The 25,484-nt window shown below is 40.2% G+C and overlaps 1 protein-coding gene and 1 long non-coding RNA gene across 2 annotated transcripts in view; both read right to left on the minus strand.

The window, feature by feature from the left end:
- Window positions 1-6,055: 6,055 nt before the first annotated feature.
- On the minus strand, window positions 6,056-10,139 carry LOC149460533 (uncharacterized). The gene is made up of 2 exons (XR_016313050.1): window positions 9,926-10,139; window positions 6,056-9,882 (listed from the first exon to the last, which is right to left on the minus strand). It is a non-coding gene; the product is annotated as an uncharacterized LOC149460533 (long non-coding RNA).
- Window positions 10,140-12,071: 1,932 nt separating this feature from the next.
- AGPAT5 (1-acylglycerol-3-phosphate O-acyltransferase 5) overlaps window positions 12,072-25,484 on the minus strand; it is a 97,752-nt gene continuing 84,339 nt past the window's right edge. Inside the window, exons 7-8 of the mRNA XM_089679516.1 lie at window positions 16,910-17,033; window positions 12,072-13,672 (exon numbers count right to left, since the gene is read on the minus strand). Coding sequence (XP_089535642.1) covers window positions 13,447-13,672; window positions 16,910-17,033 — 350 coding nt within the window. The 3' untranslated portion in view covers window positions 12,072-13,446. The remainder of the gene's footprint in view (window positions 13,673-16,909; window positions 17,034-25,484) is intronic.

Genomic DNA, 25,484 nt, shown 5'->3' on the forward strand with positions numbered 1-25,484 from the left:
ATGGTGTGTTGCGTCGGATCTGTCACTGTGTGGGACTGCTCAGTTCAGCTGCCTGCTGTCACAGTGTTTTATCTCCCTCATTGGCTGGGGAATTCCAACCTGAGATCTGTCAGAGTGTGGATCCATCATCCTACATTCACTGCAACTGTCACCCTGCCACTGCCAGCCGCAGATACAATCCATCCATGACACTGATTTTGTCTTTAACCACTTCAAGTCCAGACACTCTTACCCAGAGAGAGAGTTTGAAGAGAGAGACACAACTGTGAGGAGGAAGGAGTAGGGAGTGCATGTTACAGAGTGGAGATGAAGCAGACTGGATAAGAGCTGAAATAGATGGATAGGGAAAAGGTTGCCTGTAGTCTGATTAGTATGTGAAGTTGTCTGCTTCTCGCTTTGTGCATTCACTGAGGTGCAAAGCCGAAGTGTAATGCTCAATACTTAATCCAAGATCAATACTTTAGTCAAGAGGATAGTTGCCAATGCTGCACCTCCCCTAAGGAAGGTCTAAATTTATACTGAGTTGGGTGGGGGAATTGCCAATTAATCAATTAGGAATGCACAGCAGACACACATTGCTAGCAGGACAAACTTCTCACACCAAAGGAGGACTACAAGAGACAACAAGAGAGCAGGAGGGCAAAGTTGTAAAGATTAGGATCAGCTCATAAATTTGGGTTAGACAATAAGAGCAAAATAAACACCACAGTAATATGGACCATAGTTAAAGATTTTTGAAGCAGTAAGAATGACCAATAAGAACATTGATAGTTCAAGTGGCATTCTGAGAGGACATATGGGTATGTCCTTCTACTCCTCACACTCGTGTACGGCCTTAGGGCCACCCAGTAATGCAATCCTGTGATAGCAGTGTCCCTCAGACACAGCGCATCACGGATTGGGACATGGGCTCTCTAATTGACCCTACTGATCATGTGATGGCTGCGTCCAATCACAGCCATCACATTATGTAAATTTTAAGGCCTCAGGAAATGAGCTAGACCATCAGTACATCAGGACTGATCAATTTTCATATAAACTGTATGTACAATAGCTTGTAGACTAACTTTCCCACAGACTAAATACTATACACTGATTTGGGGTTTTTTTTGCCAAAGAAATGTATCAGATTTAATTTTGGCCTAAATTTATGAATTATTTGAAAAACTTTAGAACAGAAACTTTTTTTTCCAAAATGTTAAGCCTTGTATCGTTTATATAGCAAAAAGTTAAAAACCTAGAGGTAATTAAATATCAAAAGAAAGCTATATTTGTCTAAAAAAAAAATAAAAATAAAAATTTAATTTGGGTACAGTAATTTGAGTAACTAAGTGTGAGAGTACTGAAAGCCAAAAATTGGCCTGGGCAGGAAAGGGGTGAAAGTGTTTAGTACTGATGTGGTTAATAAGCCACTTTAGCTAACCAGGCATGGAGCCACATGATTCTGTGTGTGTGTGGACATAAATCAGACATTTTTAATTAGGACATCACTGCAAAAAAAAAAAACAAGGCAGAAGGCAATTGCTGTAAAGGTACAGTCCTGAAATAGAGGATCTTGTTGGCTGTTCCTTAACTTGGCCTGATTAGCTGTGGTTTGTCAAACAGAAATTTCAGCAATAGCTGGTTTTAGAGCTGGGCCTTTGGAAGTAAAGAAAGCTCTTAAGACGATTCTCCAGCTTTGTCAGCAGAATCTTTAAATGAAGGAACATCTTCTATATGGAGAGTGAGATGTGTGTTTAAGATTGAGATCACAGGGTCTGCTTCTGGAACAAACCACTTTTTTTTACAAACTGTTTTTCCACCAGATAGAATTTGGTAACTCTTGGAGGGGTGAAAAGCTTTTCTAGATTGACTCAATCTTCATATATTGCACATTCTATTTGTTCATACGGAGGAATGGTTTTTAAACTTTGCAAGCCACTTGAAACTCAAAAGGAGATGGTGAGACAGTAGAATGAAGTGCACCAATACAGAGGCTTTTGGCACAGCAGCAGTGAGCTTATCAGCATAGGCAAGAATATTGCATGAAGCCGAGACCTCAAGTGTATTGGAGTCTGAGGTAGAGATCTTCCATGGCCTCTTCTCAAACCACCTCCAGGTCCTCTTATTTCCCATCTATGTCCACATTTTCTAGAGCAGGCACATCAGGATCACACTCAGATAGAAAGACTGAGGTTGGGGTGGAGAAGGGGTTTGGTGTTTTTGAGCTCTGGACAGTGATAGCTATAATAAAGTCATTAGTTGTCAGAGTAATAGTAACATAGTTGCAGAAGTGTGGGTTGCATGCCCAAGAGAGATAGAATCAGATGTAGAGTGAGTGTTAAAATTGGGTCCTACTCCAATGCAAGGGTAGCATTGTCACTCTGAGCAGTTTGAGTGTTTTGTGGACCTTTGGCAGAATGTTCTCCTAAGCTTTTGCTGTAGTTCCTTTGCACCCGGTTTCCGCCATTACTAACAGTGAGGATGTTTCCATGCGGGGTACTCACAGAGTATGGAAATAGGGTACGCGTGTTCAAGAAGGAATACCTAGCAACCCCAATGCAACTGTCCTGTATTGACGTCCTCATGGCCAACGGGTGGGAGAGTGTGCAAACTGTGGTGTGCTGCAACATCTGGTCATCCACGGAAGACTAAATTCTAAGTGAATAATATTTTCAAACTTGGTGCTAAAATTTTAACCAAACAATATCTGTTTTTTCATAGTTATAATGTATAAATGTAATGTATGATGCACACAGTGAAAAGCAAGTAGTAGTGATATTATATATCGTACTTGCTGTGAGACTACAGTAATGATCAAAGAAAACAGGGTAACCCTGTTTTACCTGATCATGTTGCTGGTCCATATAAAAGGATATAGGCTTTGCCAATAATGCTAGGCATATCACCAAATGGGTCTTCAAGGTCTGGCTTCCACAGGGATGGGCCATGACTCTGAACCTTGTATAGCACACTGTCAATGACTATGCGCATTGCAACAACTGCCGAAGTGAATGCCCATGCAATGCCAAAAGCAACATTATAAGCTATCTCCACAGTGTGGAGTCTGGGAAATGTCTGGATACAGCTCACAAGGTTTTACTGAGGTTGTGTTGATCTGGATGCACTGCTTCTATTGTATTAGAAGTTAGTAAAAAGTTGATTGAAGGATTTGAAGTAAAAAAAAAAATTAACACGTTAAGTTAAGAGTAATTTCGCTGTAAGGGAGAGTAGGGGGATGCCCAAGAAGTGCACCCTCACAGCTTTACCAGTGTCTAACTGAAAAAGTCATCTCAGCGGTAGAAGCATTTGTAGTGATTTCACGCCAATTCAAACTGTAGTTTTAAGGACTGCCAGCCCACTTATTAAAAAACTTAGGGAAAGGTCCACAAAACAGCTGCCCACACAGGGGATTTTCACCAACAACTTTTTTCAGAGAACCCTTAAGAATTGCACACAATCCCAGGGCACACCAGTCTGAGGGCTTGTTCACACCAGGAAGCGCATCCAATTGAGCGCACCTTTTTTTGCATGCTCCAGTGCATCTCATTTTTAATGGACTGCTCTATGATCGTGAAACACACAAAAAAGTTGCCAACATAATTTTTGCACTGCACCAAAACATATGGATGGTACTGCAAGACTATGCATTTTAGCAGGTGCAAACACATTTGCTAGATGCGTAGAGATGCCAACAACTAATGGAAACCCCATGCATCTGTAAAAGGCAGCACATTTTTGTGCAATGTGGGATAATGCACAATTCCGCATGTTACCACACTGTGACTGGTGTGAACAAACCCTAAAATGTAGTTTGTGCGGCAGATCTTCCCTTAAAACCTCTCACCCAAGTACAAATGTGTGTTACTCTTCCACCATTGTGTCCTTAGTACAATTCCACTCACCCCCCCTTCCCGAAACTTACAGGTGGGAATTGGCTACAGAAGTGGTGACAGCAGCAGAGAGGAGCACAAAGGCGAAAGGAGGTGTGGACTGTGTTCTTCCCACCCCCTACCCCAGAGGCTGAACTCCAGGTATGATTTTTATTGCATTTTATTAGTCCAGCTTGTACTTATGTAAGCATTGCATATCCCATACCGAACTGATCCCTGTGTAAGCTGCAAATCAGTGTAATAGTTGGCACTACTACAGTGATCAATGCAATATTCCGTGCCCCATGCCAAATATTTTCCCTTCTACATAGTATCTTTCGAGGGTTGCTTGCCTCCATTTACATCTTGTATTTTTTCAATAAATAACTTGAAATCTCTGATTGGTCGAGGTGACTTCACTGCCCCACAACTCCACCTTACCCAGAGAATGAAGGTGTAACAGTGGTTCTAACTTGCATTGGTCCAAGATGTACCATCGTACCAAACTATGCAAAAAAAAAAAAGGGGACCTGAAGTGGAAGTTCATATTACAGCTCACATTTTTTTCAGCACTTCTCCAGCTTCTCATTTCCAACTGTAGGACAGGATGACAACCTCTGCAAGGCTATAAGCTCATCTCCGAATTGATGTGATCAGGGCTCTTCAGCAGGCTGACTCTGCCTACAGGAGACAGTAAGGCCAATGAGATGTTTTGCTGAAGCATTCAACCTCTGTTGACATTCTAGTGCAAAAGAAACAGAGGCTGACTCCTGGAATGTTCACCGACAGCTGGAGTGTTGTTACATCGGCACAGCATAGTCAGCCTAATTGGCTAGTTTTCATTACCTGGTGCCCGATGTTCAGCGGCCATGGGTTCCAAATCTAAGAGCTTTTCAGGATCATCTCCTGTGTTACACACAGGACAGGAGGGAGGAGCTGGAGGGGCTATAACACAGCCCACACACCTCCCAGCTCTCTCCTCCTCTCTGTCACTAATCCTGTTTTCAACCCAGGAAGCCATGTGGACACTCATTAGTTATTAGCAACAAATGACATCATTGGTTGTTAGGATGCGGGCTGGCGGCACCCATAAGGACTTGCTGCAGCACCGCGGGTGAAAATCCCTGGTTTAGAGGCAGGGGAAAAAAATAAAAACATTACTTGCACATTTAATGAGAGGAGCGTTCCGGCAGAAAAAGCCAACTGCGCATAAATGCACCTGAGCACTAGGCACATTTAGAGCTCATTTAATTGGCCAGAATAAATTAATATTCTGCCAAATTAAATGAAAGCCCAAATGTCGAACCGTACCTAACCGTGTTTGTAAAACCTGGCTTAAGGTGAATTTTTAATGCTGCTTTACTCCTGCTAAGAGAAAAAGTGTTCAGAAAAGCTGGGCAAAAACTCAGTGTGCATGAGGCCATAATGAAAATACCAAGCCACTTGGCTCTCTGTTCAGCAGCACTGATACTCTTCTCACTGGTCACTCAGACCGTCTCACCCAGCCCTCCTGACTAACAGCCTGTAGTTAAAGCACCCTGCTGTATGGGTCCACTCCCTGGATTCTCAATATAGCATCTCCTGGCACCCCAGGCTCTCTCCTTCCCCCAAGACTTACAGATTCCCACAGTCCCTTGGACTTGCCTAGTCACCTCAGCTATTGCAGTCCCCCTGACTCACTTAGCTGTCCTGACTCTTCCAACCCGGGGGTAAGGAATCTCTCCTCCAACATGGAGTGCCATCTCCTGAGGAGATCACCTCTCCTAATGGGAGTATGCCTGTCACCTAGATGGAGAACATACCTATCTCCTGATAGAAGTCCTTGACTATGGTCAAGTCTTTGCTTATAACAAGTGCCTACACCTGCACACTCCTACAGCCGGCAGGTCTCCAAACAGATCTGAACACAGAATTGAAGGCTATGTCAAACGCGCCCCCTCAAGATTCTGTAAAGATTTTGGACTCCAGCATTACAAAATCACAGAGAAAACTGAATACCCAGTTTTCTCAGTACAGACACTCAGGGTTCTCACAAATGCAGAGTGAGGAGCCCCAGTCGATTTTGGCTACTTTCACACAGTGGCAGGACCTAGTACTGTCACAATATGGGTTGCAATTCTGTATTTAGCCTTTTCCCTGAAGTTCAGTTTTAATTGAGGTAAATTTAATGAAAGGCTCATAATCAATACAGTAAAATCAGCAAATACAATATGTCAAATGTTTATTCTCTTTACAAATTTTATCAGACATTAACAATAAAATTATAGGTATACAAGTGGCTGAAGCTTGGTTTAAAACCATGGCACTTTGCAATTAGATCAATTAATGTTTAACACATCACTGTAAATAAAGTTCACATTAAATCCATTTAATATTACGGTTGCTAAGCCTGAAAAATATGAATATAAAATATCTGCATCTTCAATAGAACGATAAATTGAACAAAGAACAAGCTTCAGTGCATATTTTGTTTAATTTTTCGCTATCAAAGCAAAGGTATACCGTTAAATGAAGCAAACAAGTTTGATTTCCTCCAAGGTCCACTGGAGTCCTCATTGCTTTGTCAGTCTGTTTCCAACTTATTAAAACATATTTCAACGCAACAGTTAATTCTGCATCCACAATTTAGTTACCAACGCTATTTATTCAGTAAGAATTCATTAGATAGTAAGCTCTTACGAGCAAGGCCCTTTTAACCCTCTCGTATTTAATTGTAATGTAACTATACAGTCTCTCTTTATATTGTAAAAGAGAGACCCACTAAATCTTCACTCCCACTGATAAAGTGTATTTGGATAGGTTTGCCATAATACCACTTCATGAATACCATATTTTATAGATTTTGCCCACAGGAAACCAGATTTCAGTTTTGGGTAGGCATAACCATTTTGAATCTCCAACCCAGTTTCCTATAATGTTAGCATTCTGTCCTTAAGGTCAAACCACTATAATGCCAGGTTTCCCCCCTTTGACCGTGACAACTGTAAAGGTGTTGCATCAAGTTGAACTTTCCATTTGCCATTTTTAAAAGGACATTTGCTGAATTTACAGGAGAGGGTCACGTTCTCATATTTTTGTAAGGTGCAAAATTTGGAACTGAGCTGAGGGTGTCAATTTTGGAGGCCATACTGTAAGTCACCCAAAGACACAAGCAGTTGATGGAACATTCAAAATGTCTGCTTTGTAAATTCACATGCAAAACGACTACTTTACAGCATGTGCTTGTAATGGTAGCAGTAGTGAAGCTAGCATGGCCCTTCTACATTCAACACTTGTACCCCTCAACTAAGCACCAAAGCCAATCAAGCAATAAAAACAGCTGTTGAGACCTCCACCTGGTAATACTATTTTGCTGTTTTGGCAGATGGCGATGCTAAAATGATTAAAAGGATTACGTGGCACATATTCCGTATAAAAGGGCAGTAAGTTAGATTGCTGCATTTACTAGAACATTTTCCTTCAGCATTGCATTTCCAGAAATTTTACTTCTAAAACTAGCATATATTAATTCTCTGTGTTTGCTGTAATTAGGACCATGTGCAGTTCTTTTTAAATTGTGACCTCTTAATTAAGTCATCCTACTGTACTCATCACTCGTACAGAGAATATGCTCACAGGGTGAGAGCAAAGCTACTATCATAGGAATATAGACATTAGCACCCTATGTGCCATACATAAAGATTTCAATAATGTTTGTGCTAGCAAACTTCAGACCTCCTTAGGAGGTAAAATTCGGGTTACTGAAAATAAAAAATTACAAAAAGACAAGAAATTCCATAAAATGAAAGCTAATCAAACAGTAATGTTACATATAGTAATATAATGTCTGCTTCCATTTTAACCTACTTTAGAAAAATTACAACTTTATTTTGTAGTTCTAGCAATACCTCCCCCCCTTCAATTCCATCCCCATTTCTATAGAAAACTTCTCTACAGCTATCTGCATACACAGCATAATAGTTGGGCACTAGAAAACCAATATGACTTCTCTAAGTTGCATTATATGCATACACATTTTGTTCTTCAAGGGGTCCTAATTTGATCTTCAAGTCTACTTTTGAAAAGGTAGACTTTTGCAAAAGTCTACCTTTCCAAAATGTGTTTGCCTCCCAATTAGGATCTGTGGTAGACATCTTCAGGTCAGCAGTACCATGTAGCCATATAGGCATTGTCCGATCCGGTCTGTTGGGACAGGATTGAAAAAAAAAAAATTCTAATTTCTAGGAGTATTGCTTTAAACAGCTTTCTTTACAACCAAAATACCAATGGATTATAATGGCCATATGTATAATGAACACATTAATATTATGATCCAGCACTTATAGGGGGAGAAAACTGGTGAACAGAGAACCTGGTGCAGCTGTGCAAAGTAAACAATCAGCTTCCAGGTTTTATTGCCAAAGCTTAATTGAACAAGCTGAAGTTTGAAGCGGATTGGCTACCATTCACTGCTGCACCAGATTCTATGTTCGCCAGTTTTAGTAAATCTCCCCCTATAAGTTTTGGACATTTAAATTAAAAGATGGATTACAAGCAGATTTTTGGCAACAAAAAACAGTCAAATACATTGAATATATTTTTTAAATGTAATTTCTTAATTGTGCCATATGAAAGACCTTTGGCACCCATTAAGGATGGGAAATATAGCAAAAAGAAAGCTCCAGTGTATCATGGGACTTGCAACTGAACCGGTGTATCTTGCTTCCACATACCACCAAATTTGTCAAATAGATGGTTCAAATAATGAATTAGAAATCAAAATTCACTTTATCAAAAGGAGCATATAAACTGTGATGGTAACAATGTGTAAAATCCTAAATGAACATAGGCAAACTGCCTGGCCATGCTCATCAGAAATGCAGCATTTTTTGTGACATACAGTGAAGGAAATAAGTATTTTATCCCCTGCTGATTTTTAATGTTTGCCCACTCACAAAGAAATAATCAGTCTAAAAATCAAATGGTAGGTGTATTGTAATTCTGAGAGACAGAATAGCACCAATAAATTCAAAAGAAATGCATGTCTAACAAATGATGCACTGATTTGGATGTTCATGAGGGAAAAGTATTTGGTCCCCTATCATTCAGCAGGATTTCTGGCTACCAGGTGTCTTTCATAAAGGTAACAAGCTGAGATTAAAAGCAGTCTCTTAAAGGGAGTGCTGCTAATCTCATTTTGTTACCTGTATAAAAGACACCTGTCCACAGAAGCAATCAAACAATCAGATTCCAAACTGTCCACCATGGCAAAGACCAAAGAGCTGTCCAAGGATGTCGGGGACAAGATTGTAGACCTACACAAGACTGGACTGGGCTACCAAACTATCGCCAAGCAGCTTGGTGAGAAGGTGACAACAGTTGCTGCAATCATTCGCAAATGGAAGAAACACAAAACAACTGTCAGTCTCCCTACGTCTGGTGCACCATGCAAGATCTCACCTCGTGGAGTGTCAATGATCATGAGAACAGTGAGGAATCATCCCAGAACTACGTGAGGATCCTGTCAATGATCTCCAGGCAGCCGAGACCACAGTCACCAAGAAAACAATTGGTAACACATTACGCCGACAAGGATTGAAATCCTGCAGTGCCCACAAGGTCCCTCTGCTCAAGAAAGCACATGTTCAGGCCCATCTGAAGTTTGCCACTGAACATCTGAACGATGCAGAGGACGACTGGTTGAAAGGAGGAGGAGGAATGCTGCCTATGACCCCAAAAACATCATCCCAACTGTCAAACATAGTGGTGGAAACATTCTGCTTTGGGGGTGTTTTCTGCTAAGGGGACAGGACAACTGCACAGCATCAAAGGGACAATGGACAGGGCAATGTATCGTCAAATGAAAATGGGCCATGGATGGGTGTTCCAGCATGACAATGACCCAAAACACATGGCTAAGGCAACAAAGGAGTGGCTCAAGAAGAAGCACATTAAGGTCCTGGAGTGGTCTAGCCAGTCTCCAGACCTTAATCCGATTGAAAATCTGTGGAGGGAGCTGAAAGTTCGAGTTGACAAACGTCAGCCACCAATCCTTAATGACTTGGAGAGGATCTGCCAAACGTCAGCCACCAAACCTTAATAACCTGGAGAGGATCTGCCAAGAGTGGGCCAAAATCCCTCCTGAGATGTGTGCAAACCTGGTGGCCAACTACAGGAAACGTCTGCCAACAAAGGATTTGCCACCAAGTACTAAGTCATACTTTGTGAAGGGGATCAAATACTTATTTCCCTCATGAACAAGCAAATCAGTGCATAATTTGTTAGACATGCATTTCTTTTGAATTTTTTGTTGCTATTCTGTCTCTCACTGTTACAATACACCTACCATTCGATTTTTAGACTGAACATTTCTTTGTGAGTAGGCAAACATTCAAAAATCAGCAGGGGATCAAATACTTATTTCCTTCACTATATGAGTGTGGAATCCTACATGCTCATGAAATACAAAAATATTTTTCACCTTTGGCCAAAAAAACAAATCATTTTTTTACTTTCTAAAGCACTGTTGTACCATTTTATAACATAAGCTCTCACAATCAGATGAAAAAAGACCCACTGTGTAACATTAAAAGAGCACCCCCCCTCATTTACTGGTGATATGCCTGATAGCAGTCTTTCCATAGTGAATGGTGAAATTGGGTACATCCTCATTGTCCTCCTGTCCCAAATTCTATGATACCAAATTAGCCTTCTGCTATTTAGGATGGCCGTTTACGGTACTATAGTGAACAAAAAAAGATTTAGCTCGATCTTTCAGCCAATTCAAGTCCAACCTTTGTGAATAAACCCTGTGTAAATTTAAAAATCGCCCGACTCAGATCTTACACAGGGCTGAGGATTGTCTTTGTGCCCCATGTGGAAGTGCTAGTCCAATTACCAAACGCTAGCACTTTTAGTTAAGAAGGAAGGGGAATGATTCAATTGCAGCTCCACCCCCTGAAGTACAGCTTTTTTTCACTGCCAGGGGATGTACAGAGTTGGCAGGATAAAGATGTGTGCTGCTGAGAAGGTAGCAACTAAAGGTATTGCTTTGCCCATATTATATTCCTCCTATGAGTGTATACACAGGAAACATATGGCATACACATGTACTATAGGTTAAAATAAGTTCTATCAATGAGCCTGAAATAAGACGCATTAAAAAAAAAACTCCATGGGGAATATTAATGAAGCAGTAAATCTGACATTCATGCAGGTAAATCTTCAAGGTCTATGTGTTTGAAATGACAGTGATTGATTCACCACCAGTGAATGCTTGTAAAAGGTCACAGTTTTATAAATATGCTACAGGCTCTAAGACAGAGAACTGTGCGATCACAAGATCGCTGAACTCAGTTTTTGGTCTTTATTAAGCAAACAGAGGTGGCTGACAGTCACTGCTCTGCTCCTCCAGTGCTCACTGGAGAGTCAGGCTGTAGAGGGGGCTGGGAGAGGCTGGCTTAGGCTCTCAATGTTGTACGAAGAGGCCTAGTCAGCCGCCAGTAAAGCATCTGGGTGGATCCCGACTTTAAAGTCAGGATCCTTCCAGAGCCTGGAACTGGCTCTGTGAGGTTAGCTGACAGCGGGCCTTAACCCACTGTCGGCCGAATCTTGGTCACAGGAGTGCAGAAATAAGTGCATTCCTGATGACACAATTTTGCATTGCCTATGCATTTTACAAATTTAGGCAAAGATAAATAAGGGCCTACTTAGTAGAAAAATAAAAAACCAGGATAAAACTTAAGACCTCTGCATGCAAAGCTGACAAGTTATTTCCTTTTATACCCTGGTCAGCTCATGTCTATGTAAAAGTTTGCAATATACTAATTTTACAGAATTAAAACACAAATAGAATACTCCTATCTTTCTCTTAAAAAATGAAATGATTAATTCAACTGAACATACAATTTTAAAGATGCAGAATATAATGAGCCTAGCATGATAGGAAAATAAAAAATAAATTAAAAAGGCACATATGTAGCATGAGGATCAGTACATAAATTCTCCAGTGCATTGGCCAGCAGTATAGCATAGCACCATACCAGCATTTTAACAGATGTCCCATAAGCCTTTATAACATTGTCGTTATCATCAAAAAGGAGGGAAAAGATTACAATGTGTAATTTGACATAAATACCTGCAACATACAAATGCAAAAATGAAACATGCAACACAATTAGAAAAGAAGCACAGAGAACACAAACATGCTTTTATAACCTGTAGTATCTAGCACCACAACAGTTTTTTTTCCTGATTATAATTTTATTCTGTGTACAGACAGGGAAAATATGGATTACACACGCACTAAAAAGTTTCCATGTTCCATTGTGGTGCAGTGTTTCACACAGACCACCACTAAAGCAGTCCTTATACCTGCAGCATTATGTTCTATCAAGAAAGTATAAAAACTGTTTGTGCGACCATTCAATGGTGCCTTCGCGGACTCGACTAATTTTGAATGATTTTTCATTTAAGTACTAGATCAATGCCTAGATTTCCATAGAACGAATGTTATAATTCTGGATTAACTCTGATAAGATGCGTGCAAGACTAATTATGATTTTTCTTTGTCGGTAGCAAATTCAACTATTAGAAATTCATTAGTTTCCATTAGATCCAAAAAATTATCCTTGTCCTTTAATTTTTTTGCTTGCTCTGTTCAAAACTCATTGTTCAATTGTCCCCTTTAACTCTTAAATAATCCAAATTAACATGATATCCTTTGAACTAAATTCTACAGGTATAAGGCAAGGTTTAGTGCAGACTTCCCAATTTTCTTTGCAGAACTGCTGGATTAACAGAAACGTGAATTGCAAATATATCTATATAATATTCCCATACTCCTGATTAGATGTGTGACATTTTGGAGGTCCCCATACGGAAACCCTGCCTTTCTGGACATGTAGGCTGACCATAGAAAGCCTCATTTTCCAGGTCCCAGAAAATGGAAGGCTTTAGGATGGATAGGTGTTCTATACATAGGACTGAAAAGTGTGTACAGTTGGATAATATAAAGCTCCATTTGTAAAACAAATCATTTGAGGTCAAAGGTTAGAAACCATAAAGGTGAACTGCATCTTCAAAAGTCAGCTGGATTCAGGATTCTCTAATGGTCTAGCTGCAGAAACATAATAAAACAATGTTTGCTAAATGATGGTTGTGCACCAAAACTGCAGATGATTTTGTATTTTGTGTATTTAGTTCTGGTTATTTAAAAAAAAAAATCTGGAGCCATAAATACCAGTTCCTGGCAAATTTTGCTCTAAAAACATTGGCACATTTATTAATTATTCAAACTGTGTGGCAGCAGCAGATTTGTAACCTCTGACCCTTAGCTTGGGTGACGTACACACTACTGGCAGATAACAAAAGGGTATTCCATGGCTATAAAATATAGTTGGGATCAGTGTACTAAGTGACCCCTTTCTTGAAAGTTAGGAAAAACTGAACTGTAAGCAAATACCAAGATTATTTGCATGACATGTATCACACTGGTATCAGTCTTACATTTTACTAGATGACCATGGATAAGGCAATATTTACAATGTCTTCTGTTATGGACAAAAAAAAAAAAAAGTTTTGGTATGATGTGCAGCTGATTTGAGACCAAGTCTGTTCAGGCCTTTATACTGACCCATAGACAGCCAATTAAAGTTCCATATATCCATGTGTTGATATAAACTTTCCTTCCAGTTTCTGTACACAACATGCCAGCAGTCACACCAGTTAAAAGTAACAAAGAAGGCACAGTCTTTTTTAAGCTGAGTTTGGCAGTATGACCTTCCCCAGGAAACTTATTGCGCTTTTCTGGATCTGCAGCCTCATAAAACTCCGTCAGTAACCTAGAAGTAATGAATACAGTTATTCTTTTTATGTTATGTTAAACTGAAAATATAAAACTGACAAAATATTAAACTTGTTCAAACATGTGCTGAAATATAAAGCAACAAGATGATTCACACAATCACCATGACACCACAATGGAATGGCCCTTGCAATGAATATGGAGTTTTGATATGGCAAAGTATTAAAAGTTCTGTCTAACATACTGTATTTTTCGCTCCATAAGACGCACTTTTTTCCCTCCAAAAAAGGGGGGAAAATGTCAGTGCGTCTTATGGAGCGGCCGGTCCAGTATTTCCACCGCCGCCATGTCAGAATACTGGGCCGGCCGCTCAGCTCTGCAGCAGGACCTTACCTGTTCCTCGGTCCAGCGCTGCACAGTCTTTCCGCGCCGGCTTCTTTAGTGTAGGATCTCGGCTTGACAGCCGGGCGCTCAGTGCGCATGTGACAGATCCCAGAAGGCATCGGACCAATCACAAAGCGCAACGCTTCTTGCGCATGCGCACTGGGCACCCGGCTGTCAGCCGGGTGCCCACACTAAAGGGAGGACAACTCCGCGGAAGTGGAAGCGGGTACCTGTCAAATTCAGGTACCCGCTCCCCCTCCCTCCTCAAAGGTCAGCAGTCTCTGGTCAGCCGGGTGCCCACACTAAAGGGAGGACAACTCCGCGGAAAGTGGAAGCGGGTACCTGTCAAATTCAGGTACCCGCTCCCCCTCCCTCCTCAAAGGTCAGCAGTCTCTGGTCATCTCCTGTACTATGTCCGCAGTCTCTGGTCATCTCCTGTACTATGTCCGCAGTCTCTGGTCATCTCCTGTACTATGTCCGCAGTCTCTGGTCATCGCCTGTACTATGTCTGCAGTCTCTGGTCATCGCCTGTACTATGTCTGCAGTTCATTGGTTCAGAATATTTTTTTTCTTGTTTTCTGCCTCTAAACCAAGGTGCGTCTTATGGTCAGGTGCGTCTTATGGAGCGAAAAATACGGTATATCAAGCTCTACATTTTACCAAAAATGATGGTGCTTATTATACCTCATCATCGAAACTGTAAATAATTATGTCTACGGTTTAGGCAAGCAGACATTTGGGGTAAATGTGAACATGTTAGGCCCATGTTTTAGAACCATTTACAGCAAGCACCATCATCACTATGCATAGATTGTGCTCACTATTGTCTTGTTGGACTCACAGAAGTCACCATGAAGTTTCCAGACAAAAGGTAGTTGGTGGCACTAGCCAAAAGGTTCCAAGAGTAATCAGCACTCTGGGAGGACTGCTGAAATGAAGCCACAGGGGTAACATCTCATGACCCTCATGATGTGGAATAGTTGAACTAATCTATTAAAATGTGATCTTTGTCAGAATCTATAAATGAGAAAGGAGGGGGCTGCAGACCATACATGATGTGCTATTGGTCTTATGAATAGAGCTTGCTCAGCTCAGTATCATGAACTTTAGTATTAGCAGATAAAACACAAGCTGCTGCTTTAGATTTAGACACTTTGTAATATTCATGGACATATTTTAATTTATGACCTTGCTTTGCTCAATAATGGAGATGTGATGTGCTCTGCATTGTGAGCCAGCTAATGGAATATTGGGAGCTTTCATAGGTTGCATTCCAAGCTTTATGTACCTTTTCAGCACAAAAGAAAAGGCCTATCCTATTTTCTTAGCTATAGAACACATCAATTTTATTTCCTTAAAAGAAAGCCTACTGTAATGTGACCCCCCCCCCCATAATTTCACCATTCTACTCAAGAAAACACAAATGCAGACCCAAAAAGTCTTTTTATTTAAAGCAGAATTTCACCCAGAAGGGGAAGTTCTGCTCCCCCCCACCCCATTCAATTTGGTTTTGACAGGTACCCGATTCCCCACTTCTGGCTGGATCACCTCATTGATCCAAGTGGAAGTTCAGTCCCTTTTCTTCCCTCCGCAAGCTTCTGAGACATGTCACAGGTCCCTGAAGACTGCAGGACCATTCAAGTAGCAACGTGCAGCTTACACATGCGCAGTGGGCAGCCGGCTGTAAAGTCACAAGCAGTCACAGCTGGCTGCCCACAGTTAGTATGGCAGGGCCCAAAGCCTGGTGAAGAAACTGGCCAGGTGAGGACAGCGCTGGATCCTGGGACAGGCGAGTCTCCTATTAAAAGTCAGCAGCCAGAGTTTTTGAAGTCCTGACTTAATTTTTCAACACATGACAAGAACAACAATTTTAAAATAAAACAAAAAAAAAACAAAAAACACACAACTCTGCTCTGTGCTCTCCAAGAGACTGCTCAGCTACAGGAGATGAGGAGATGTAAAGGGAATCTTATCAGGATAAAAAATAGGAGTTACCATTGTTGGTGTTTTTAAAGTGTTATGAAACCCAGGACCCTGCATTCACTATATCTGGTCTCCCACAATACACAGAACATGGAAGTGCAATTATTTTAGTAAATATAAACTGCTATATATCTTTTATCATCAGCAGTTAGAACAGTCCTGAGACTTTTACCAGTGTCCAGGTGAGCACTGGTTAAAGATTGTAGTAGGAGTTTTCTTTCTGCTCTATGAGGATGTAGAACCCCTAACCTATGTCTGGACAGTGCTGAATAACCCTGTGCTGATCACATGTACTCTCCCAAGAAAAAAAATCACCAGCTTGTACAGGAAAGGCAAGCAGTTTGAAAGCTATTGAACAAGCCACAACATAAACAAGCCATTGGTGACAGAGATAGCCTTGTGTGGCCTCTGATCCTCTTTTTCAGCTAAAAAGATCATAAAACCCAAACTCGAGCATGTAAAAGGTTGTGTGACTAATCACTGGAGAGTGCACCTAGAACTGATGTCTGCAGCAAAGATATGTATTACCTTTATTTTTTTTTTCTGTTTTGGCACTTCACTAAACCGGATAGTCAGGATAGTGGAGTCTTATTTCATGATAAACAAAACTAATGAAACACAGGTCACTGATGTACAACTAATTTAGTTTTTTCTGCAACGTTCCAAATAAAAGTAATATATTTTTAGTACAAAATTGCAGTTGCAATTCCCCTGTTTTGCAGATCCGGTCAAAACAAAGGGTAAAAATACTAAATTTTCCATTTTAAAATGAAAGATTTTTTCTACCTAGAAGGGTGGAAAATAAGACATATTAGTGGTCAACTCCAATGGCTAGTACTAATATATAGTAACCTAGTATAATAAGCAATTCATGAATGAAGTGGTCTACGAGTCTCTACACACGTACCTGTCTTTGAGTTCAAACCGCTCATGTAGCCACCTTCTCATAAATGTTTGCTCCTTGGGTATATCCTTCACACTGATACGCTCCACAACTATATGAATTCTTGGGCATTCCTTGCATAGAAAATCTACACAATTGAAAATAGAAATGGTAAGACTCGAGTCTTTCAAAGTAGCCAAAAAACTCGTCTTTCATTAATTGAATGTGAACTACTGCTATAGCTAATGTGTCTCCAGTCACTTCTGGTAGGTATGAGCTCTAAAGTTGTTGTCAGAATGTACAAGGCTTAAAACGTTATAGAGTGAGCGTGTGTGGAATAGACAGCAATGTGCTGGGTGAACAGATTGCTATGTGTTAAACAAGAAATACATATGATTCATTTGTTTAGAAAACACGGTTTAATAAAAAAAAGAAAAAAAAAGAAAGAGGTTTAACTTCAGTACAAATTGAAAAAATAATGTCTTGGTAGAAAGACAATTTACAATACTTGGCTTCATCTTCAAAAATCAACATCTGCTTATGTGCTGTAATCAATGTTTTGCACATTCAATGGCAAATGTACTAGACAGGGCTACAAGACACTGTTTATCCTTAGTTTAAGTAAACTATTATGGGACAGAAAAAAAAAAATCTTATCACAAGAGATAAAGCATATTTACACTTTTCTCATACATATGTTATCATCTCTACTTGAAAATGAGATGTTCTGAATCATTTCTTTACATTACGCTGATATATTTAATCCTACTATGCTTGCAATCATAAACAATTTAAATGCCATAACAGAAAAAATACTGTCTATACTTTTCAACATTGCTGCAAAATCCTACAGAATCTTCAATGCATTGCCATTTACAGTGTATGTATATAAATACACACACACAAATGAGAAATGTATTTTCAGAATTCACAACACAGGCAAAGAAATTTTAGCTTTTTCTACGAGAACAGAATTTTGGCAACCTGCCAGTTCTCTAATGTAAACTATCAGATGTTTTTAAGCGTTTAGTAAATAAGTGCTGGTTCACACAAGGTTGCACGGGAACGCGCTGCGAATTCCCACACAAATATGTTATTTACCACTATCTGTGAATGGAAAGACTACGAGTCCCATTTGTCACCAGAGGGACTCACAGATTTCAATGTAGCACATGTATGGTGACATCACCACAATTGTGATCCACCATTTACTTCCTCCAGCCCCATAACAGGTGGTCCATACCTCTGTACGGACCTGAGGCAAGAGTCTGTAGAAGAATGTGCATTGCACCAACGATGCACAGCATTGTTGCAATGTTCCATAATGCAAACATTTTATAAAATGCACGTTTTGTTCAATAATGTGGGCACATTTATAAAGGTTTGCAAAAAGGTAGACTATGCTTTTACTAAATCTTTATTTATATGTAAGGGCAGCCAGTGTAAGTACTTGGATATGACTTTGTATATGTCAGTTGCAATCTTCTCTATTACAGAACTCTGAATAGGAGAGGGAGTGGCAAGGCTAAAAGCCAATCGGGTGTTCAGAAGGCAAATATGCCGACCAGGAACATATCATGGAGGACAGCAAAAAGCATAAGCAGATTATTTCATCAATCTGCTGTTGCTTTTTCATTGTCCAGTCAGCAGACTAGGGAGATAACTTCACTGTATTCCTTCTACAGTCTGTAACTGCAGAGAAAGTCAGTTTATCCTCCTAGTTGAAGCATACGACAAGGCAGTAAAAATCATTGTAGAAGATGTATATACAAATAATAAATGTTTAAAACAAGTAAATACGATATACTTTCCTATCTATTTACTAATACTAGCAGCATAAGGATTAAAAATAGTAAATGTTCATAGAGTGAAGTTCTGCTTCAAAAAGCAATATTACTGTTCTCTGAGACCAATGTCAGATGGATGCACCATATTGTTACATACAGAAAGAAAAGCAATCAGTGGAAATGGTTGGTATTTAAATAAAATACAGCTGGGTTTTCTTACAAGGCACTGGAGATGTGTCGCAGATCCAGGGATGTAATTTTTACATAAATATATCTCCCTAAGGTATTAAGCAATCAATGCAAAGAGAGCCCAACTTCACTCCAGCAGCACACAGCACATAAATTTCCAGCAGCCAAATCAGTGACTCTGGTACTTACATGAGTCTCCTCCATCATCATCACCTCTTAAAAGGAAAAACTCAAAGAAAATAAATCAAGAAATGTTTGAGTTTATTTTTTTTGTAAATTAATAAACTTGTTTTGGTGATTAGGACTTCCAGATTGGCTCTTACCCCCTTTTTTTTGTGGCCTCTCCCTTGTTCACATAAAACACTACAGTCTCACATTAATTATTAATCCTGAGAAAGCTGAAGGTACAGAAAGGGCTTTATATTGTTTCAGAACATGTAATAAAAAGGCAGGAAATTCTGTACAAAACAGAGAAAAACGTTGACTATTCCATAGGGGTTATCCAACAGATTATGACTGTATATTTCAAAACCTCATATTAGCTAGTCAAAAGTTGTGTACTAGATGTGATTACTAAGTTGTACAGCAGTTGACTATGAACAGATCGTTGATGTCTCTGCATACCTCCCAATGGTCTTGGATTCCACGGGACTGTTCCAGGATAAGAACAAAATCCCGGCATCCTGCAGAATCCAGGTGGTGTCCTACAGCGGAGTACCTTTGTCTGTTACAGAACAAGAACAGCATCAATGTGCTACTGACCAACCTCATCCTGTTCCTGCTTCCCAGCAGTGTCTGCGTTTATAACATGGTGTCCTAGTGGCTGGCTCTCCTCCTCTGCCTGTTTTCCTGTGATGACTTATATGGCACTAACACATATTGGCTCAAAGCCCTGTACACACAGGCTGAATATTGGGCGGTATCGGCCGGTTCAACAGAAACTGGCCCCACATTCAGCCCATGTGTACGGCAGCCAGTCCAAGAGAAGCCAGACATTTATCCGGCTTCTGTAGAAGGGACGTGACTGAAAAAGGTCTGCCAATCGACTTCCAATCAGCGCTCTCAGCCAATGGCTGACACCGCTGACTGGTGTGTTCTGGTGGGGGAGGGGGGAAATCTCCTTGTCACAACACAATCGCATAGTGTTGTTAGTACAGCAGTATGTCCGGTTTGTTTTCCTTTATCCTGTTGGGCTGAACGAAAGAAAAAAAAAAAAAAAACCATAGTGTGTGTGTGTGGGGCATACGACAGTAGGGATGAATCTGGTTCATCACAGTGGTATTGTACTTTACGTGGGGAAAACCTTTAAAAAATTCACTGGGACTCTAATGAATGCTTATAAGGTGCTGCACCAAGCAACCGGTTTAAGATCAGCCGTTGACTTCCCGGCTGTTGGGTGCTGGCATCCAAAGAAAGCTTGTCCCAGTTCTGCATTAAACGTCTACTATAGAAGGTGGCACACTGAATACCAAAGGCAGTCCGGAGCAAGAGTAGAGAAGCAGCTTGGCCAGTATCCACCCAGGACAGGCTCCTCTGATGCATTTCACCCTCCTATAGGGATTAATCATAGAGGTCTTCTCTACTCTTGCACTGTACCACCTTTGGTGTGCAGCATTTGATCTTCTATAGCAGCCCTTTAAAACATTCATCTATTTTTACCAGCTGTATGTACAGATGCGGTGAGGACTATGTGTTCTGTTCTTCTGTATTTAAGTGATGGATACTTATAAGCCACTTAACGAGAGAGCTTTAACTACTGAGTTATCCCTGCATGTATTTACTTTGCATTAGGGCTCGTGTTCACCATTTGCTTTGAGATGCATTAATCTGCACAGATCAATGGAGAATCAACACTAGAGAGCACATAGTAATTATTTGTGTTCTATGTGCCCTGTTCACACCACAACGCTGTGGTGTGCTACGTGAAAATGCAGCAGGTCAGCACTGTAGAGATAAGAAATTCAGACTTCTCTCTAATTTCTATTTGCTGCACGTTTGTACAAATTCTGTGCTATGATGCCAAACTCTGCTAGGCAAGTAGTATTTTCAAAAGACGGCCAGGAATGGCAGTGTTTACTTTAAAGTGTATGTAAACTCTCGCAATTAACTTCCCTTATTTGCTCCCTTTTGGTCTGTCAACTATACCACTGAAAATCTTTTATTATATCTCTTTAATAAAGGAAAAAAATACCAGTTGATTCAGCAAGAATTTCAGTGGGCTTCTAAATCACTGTGCGAACAGTGTTATCTTTGCCCACCTCACATGTGAACTACAGAACACCTTTCCCCTATACTATGGGGAGGAGGAGAGGAAGGGTTTTGTAGTCTAGATACAGAGCACACAGCCTAGGGTGACAATGATGCTCCTACATATAGTGAGCAACCATTGGACAGGAAATATGTACCTGACAAGATCACCAGGGAAAAAAAAAAAAAAAAGACTAAAAAGAGGAAAACAAATGCAGCCAACACATCTAAGGACTGCTGCAATGGATTCAATTCTTGGTCTTGGGATTGCAGCAGTCCTTAGATGTTCTATTCTGTACGTGAAGAAGAATTCTATAAATTAAGCTCAACACATACTCAAAGTAAACAGGTGGACATGCTATGTATTGGTTTGTCTTATAGTGAAGACTACTAATGTTGGCTATACATTGTGCACATTTTGGCTTGTTTCCTGATTAAAAAAGTCAAAGGACATGGGCAGAAAATCATCAGCCAAACAGCAGATGTGTCCAATCAGATGCAAGTTGCTGTTCTGGGTTCCTGACAGTCACTGTGAGAATACAATAGCTGCAACAGGAGATCCGTCCGTCCACACTGTAAAATGTGGATGGAGGGATCTGTCAGATTTTTTTTTGCTCAATCTGCGTAAGATTCTAATACAGTATAGTCATAAGTGATTCAGGTATCTCCAAAGTTTCACAAATACCAAAATAACACTTACAATTGCTGGCAAAAAAAATCTAAAATCAAAGAAGCAAAATGTGATTTACTGGGAAGCAGTGCAAAAATAAGGAAGCTGAGGATTATCAATGTGTCTTTTCCCACAGTTTACAAGGCAAAGCCAGGAGCAGCAGCGTGTTTTGGAAAATGCTACACAATAAATACTGAACACAGGAAGTTTTATAGCTAAAGATGTTTTTGTTTACAAAACAGGAACAAAGAAATGCCATAGAGAAGCTGAACTTAACGATTAGAACTAACCATAACAAACTGGGAGAAGAAATAGTGCAGCTCTGTGCATGGAATCACAATATTTGTGCACAGGTCTGTCAAATATGGAAAAATTAAATAGTAGCATAGGGCATTATTTTACGGTGACCTTATGTCTGTGCAAGAAAATGTTGTGTGTGTCACTATAAGGGTCCATGAACACTAGCTTAAAAAACACCAGTGCTCTTGACAGAAAAAAATGCAAATTTTGAGCGTACTGTACTAGCATTTAGGTAATTTTTTTTCTGCCTCTAAATGCTAAACTTAAAGCGACTGTAAAGGCTTTAATTAAAAATAAATACAAAAAACAAAACATGTCTATACTTACCTGCTGTGTGCAGTGGTTTTGCACAGAGCAGCCCGGATCCTCCGCCGGCGCTCCTAGGTGTTCCTTCCTGTCAGGTGCCCCCACAGCAAGCAGCTTGCTATGGGGGCACCCAAGCTGCTGTTTCATGTGTCCATTCACAAACAGAGCCGCGGCCCTGCCTCCTCTCTCTACTCAATGGCTCACTGGTTGTGACTGACAGCAGCAAGAGCCAAAGCCTTGTTAAGGGATGCATAAAAAAATATAATCGCTTGTGTGTCTAAATAAATTCCTTATACATTTATCCAGAGCAAACAAGCGTGTGCAGTATGAAGTTGAAATGGTGTTGCTCAGCACAAGTCACGTGTTTATCAACTTAAAGTGTTACTAAACCCAGGACCCGGCATTCACTCTATCTGGTCTCCCTCTGTACATACTACATGGAAATGCAATTTTAGTAAATATAAACTGCAAATACCTTTTCTCATCAGCAGTTAGAGCAGTCTTGTGACTTCTATCAGTGTCCAGCAGAGCACTGGTTAAAGCTTGGAGTAGTTTTTTTCTGCTGTAGGAGGATGAAGAACCCCTGACCTCTGTTTGGACAGTTCTGATTGGCCCTGTGCTGATCACATGCACTCTCCCAAGAAAAAACATACCCACCAAACTGAAATGCAGTCTGTCTCCACATGATATTTCTTATCAGGAGATAAGAGAGGTGCACTGGAAGAAGGGGAGGATCAGAGAAATCAGGATCAAAACAGCATTTTTACACAATGGGGAGGATTAACCCCTTCGGTTCCACAGTGGGTATATCAAGCATGGTTTACTGCATATACAGACTGGTTTTACTGTTGTGGGTTTAATAACACTTTAACAAGTACTCTAAATAATTAATCAGAGGTGGTAATAGTTTTTGGGCAAAAGAAAACTGCAAATGCAAAAGGAACTGGTTGCAATAACTTGGGACCATGATTTAACAAATCAAATATTTCCCAGTTCTGCAAGAAAGATCAAAGAGTAATCTGAGACCAATCAGGGGAAACAGGCAATTTGTCTTTTTGACTAAAGCTAGCCACAAATGAATAGATTTGTTTTTGTTCAGCAAAATTCTAACAGATGCCTCTATCCACACTTTACAGCACAGATGTCACTGGCTGTCAGAATACCTGAACAGTGATTGCAACTGATTGGATGCAGCAACTGTACGGCTGACAAATTTCCACCTTGCTCCTTACATTTTTCAAAGGATGTTGGGAGGGAGGGGGCTGAAAAGGCCACCCATTAAGCAACTTCTCTTCGGTTCATCAGAAACTGGCCAACATTTGCACAGACATGTTCAAAAGATGTAAGCATTTAGATATTAAATACAAGTATTCAGATGCTTTTTTATTTGGGCACTTTATGAGGCAAAAAAAAAAAACAAAACAAATCACAGACCTTTCTTACATATAACATTTTTCAAAATATCAAATACTTTTCAACACATCAATAAACCCAAGCCTAAACTCCAATAACTAGACAAATTGGCAAAGAAACATTCATCCAGTAATTTTGTTGGACAGAAAAAGAATCTGACTACAGTTAGACAATATTTTTATATGGCAGTTTAATAGAGCTAATAATTCACAAGAAAATTAATGTCTTGCTGTGACATTAATGCTAGAAATTTTCTTGGCACTGAAACAAACGGTGATGCATCTTATTTAGAAGAAGCCCTATTTATACAATTTCAGCAAAGGTTTTACAACCGATTTTATGAAGCAGACATTTTCTGTAAAAAAAGCTTATGCTATAGAACAAAAATAGGAATTTTCATGTACTGCTATAAATCAGTGCTGCAGAAGATCCAGGGGCCTAATCTAAACCGTCATAGAACCGTATGCAGGTAATAAGAGTAAAAGATGAAGTCCAAGAAAAATTTAAATCTCATCAAAAAATAAAAGTGCAAGTCCCACGTAATGATGAAAAATGTGAATTAACTGACAAAAACTACAGATCTTTAGGAAAGGCAAAAAGTCCTTGACTCTTCCCACCTCTCTTGCAAACTTAAAATATATTTTTAAACCATCAAACTTCAATCACAAATGTCCTTATTCTACTTTCACACCTTGAGTTCAGGTTATGGTTTTAAAGCAGTGACATCATGCTAATTTCTGTGCATGCAAACCTGCCTCCAACTTGTCTAATGATTTGCGCACACAGTGCTATTTATTGCAGCATACATTACAGTGCAATGTCTAAAAAGGAGAAGATGCTCCTAAAGAAATAAAGTGCAATTTTACCTTGAACCTAACACCTCTGTTACCTCACTTGGACCCTCCCCCCCCCCCCAAAAAAAAAAAAAAAAACTGCAACCAAATTATAGTGGCACTAAACCTTAACATTTTTTTACCCTAATGCATTAGGTATTAAGTATCACCCCCAAACCCTCACTTGATCCAGCCGGCTCTTGATGCTCTCACTGGCCTTGCTGAGGCAGCAGGAGCCTTTGACTGCCACTGCTGTCAGTTAACCATTTGCCGCCCGCCGAATGGCGGCCAGCAAATGTCATCAGCGTTCCGGGTGGACGCCATATGGCGTCCTCCCGTACATGGGCAGATTGCGCTCCTGCAGAACCGCGCAGCGGCGCGATCAGTCACCGGCCGCATACCTCGGACACAGCCGATGACAGATCTGAGTATCGGCCCCCGTTGTCGGTACCATGTGACCTGCTGTGACCAATCACAGCAGTTCATGACAGTTGTATACAATGGATGGCTTCATTCATGCCATCCATTGTATACTAGTGTCTTGCTGTGAATGGTCACAGCTAATCACATGCACATGTCATGCGATTAGCTGTGGCCAAATCACAGCTAAGCACAAAAAAAAACAAAACAAAAAAAACCCCCTGAATGAATCGATGTCATTCAGGTAAATGCTTGCTGTTAGCAAATTGTGTAAAAAAAAATAATACTGATCACTTCCCCAAAGTAGTACAATGTTACTATGGATTTTATTTTTACAGAGAGATGTGTGCCTTTCCAAATCATGTTCTATCAATTTAATTTACCACAGGTGGACTCCAATCAAGGTGTAGAAACATCTCAGCAATGATCAAAAG

Source organism: Staurois parvus, unplaced genomic scaffold, assembly GCF_062004578.1.
Source record: "Staurois parvus isolate SC_StPar_1 unplaced genomic scaffold, SC_StPar_1.0 ptg000226l, whole genome shotgun sequence".
NCBI classification, from domain to species: Eukaryota; Metazoa; Chordata; class Amphibia; order Anura; family Ranidae; genus Staurois; species Staurois parvus.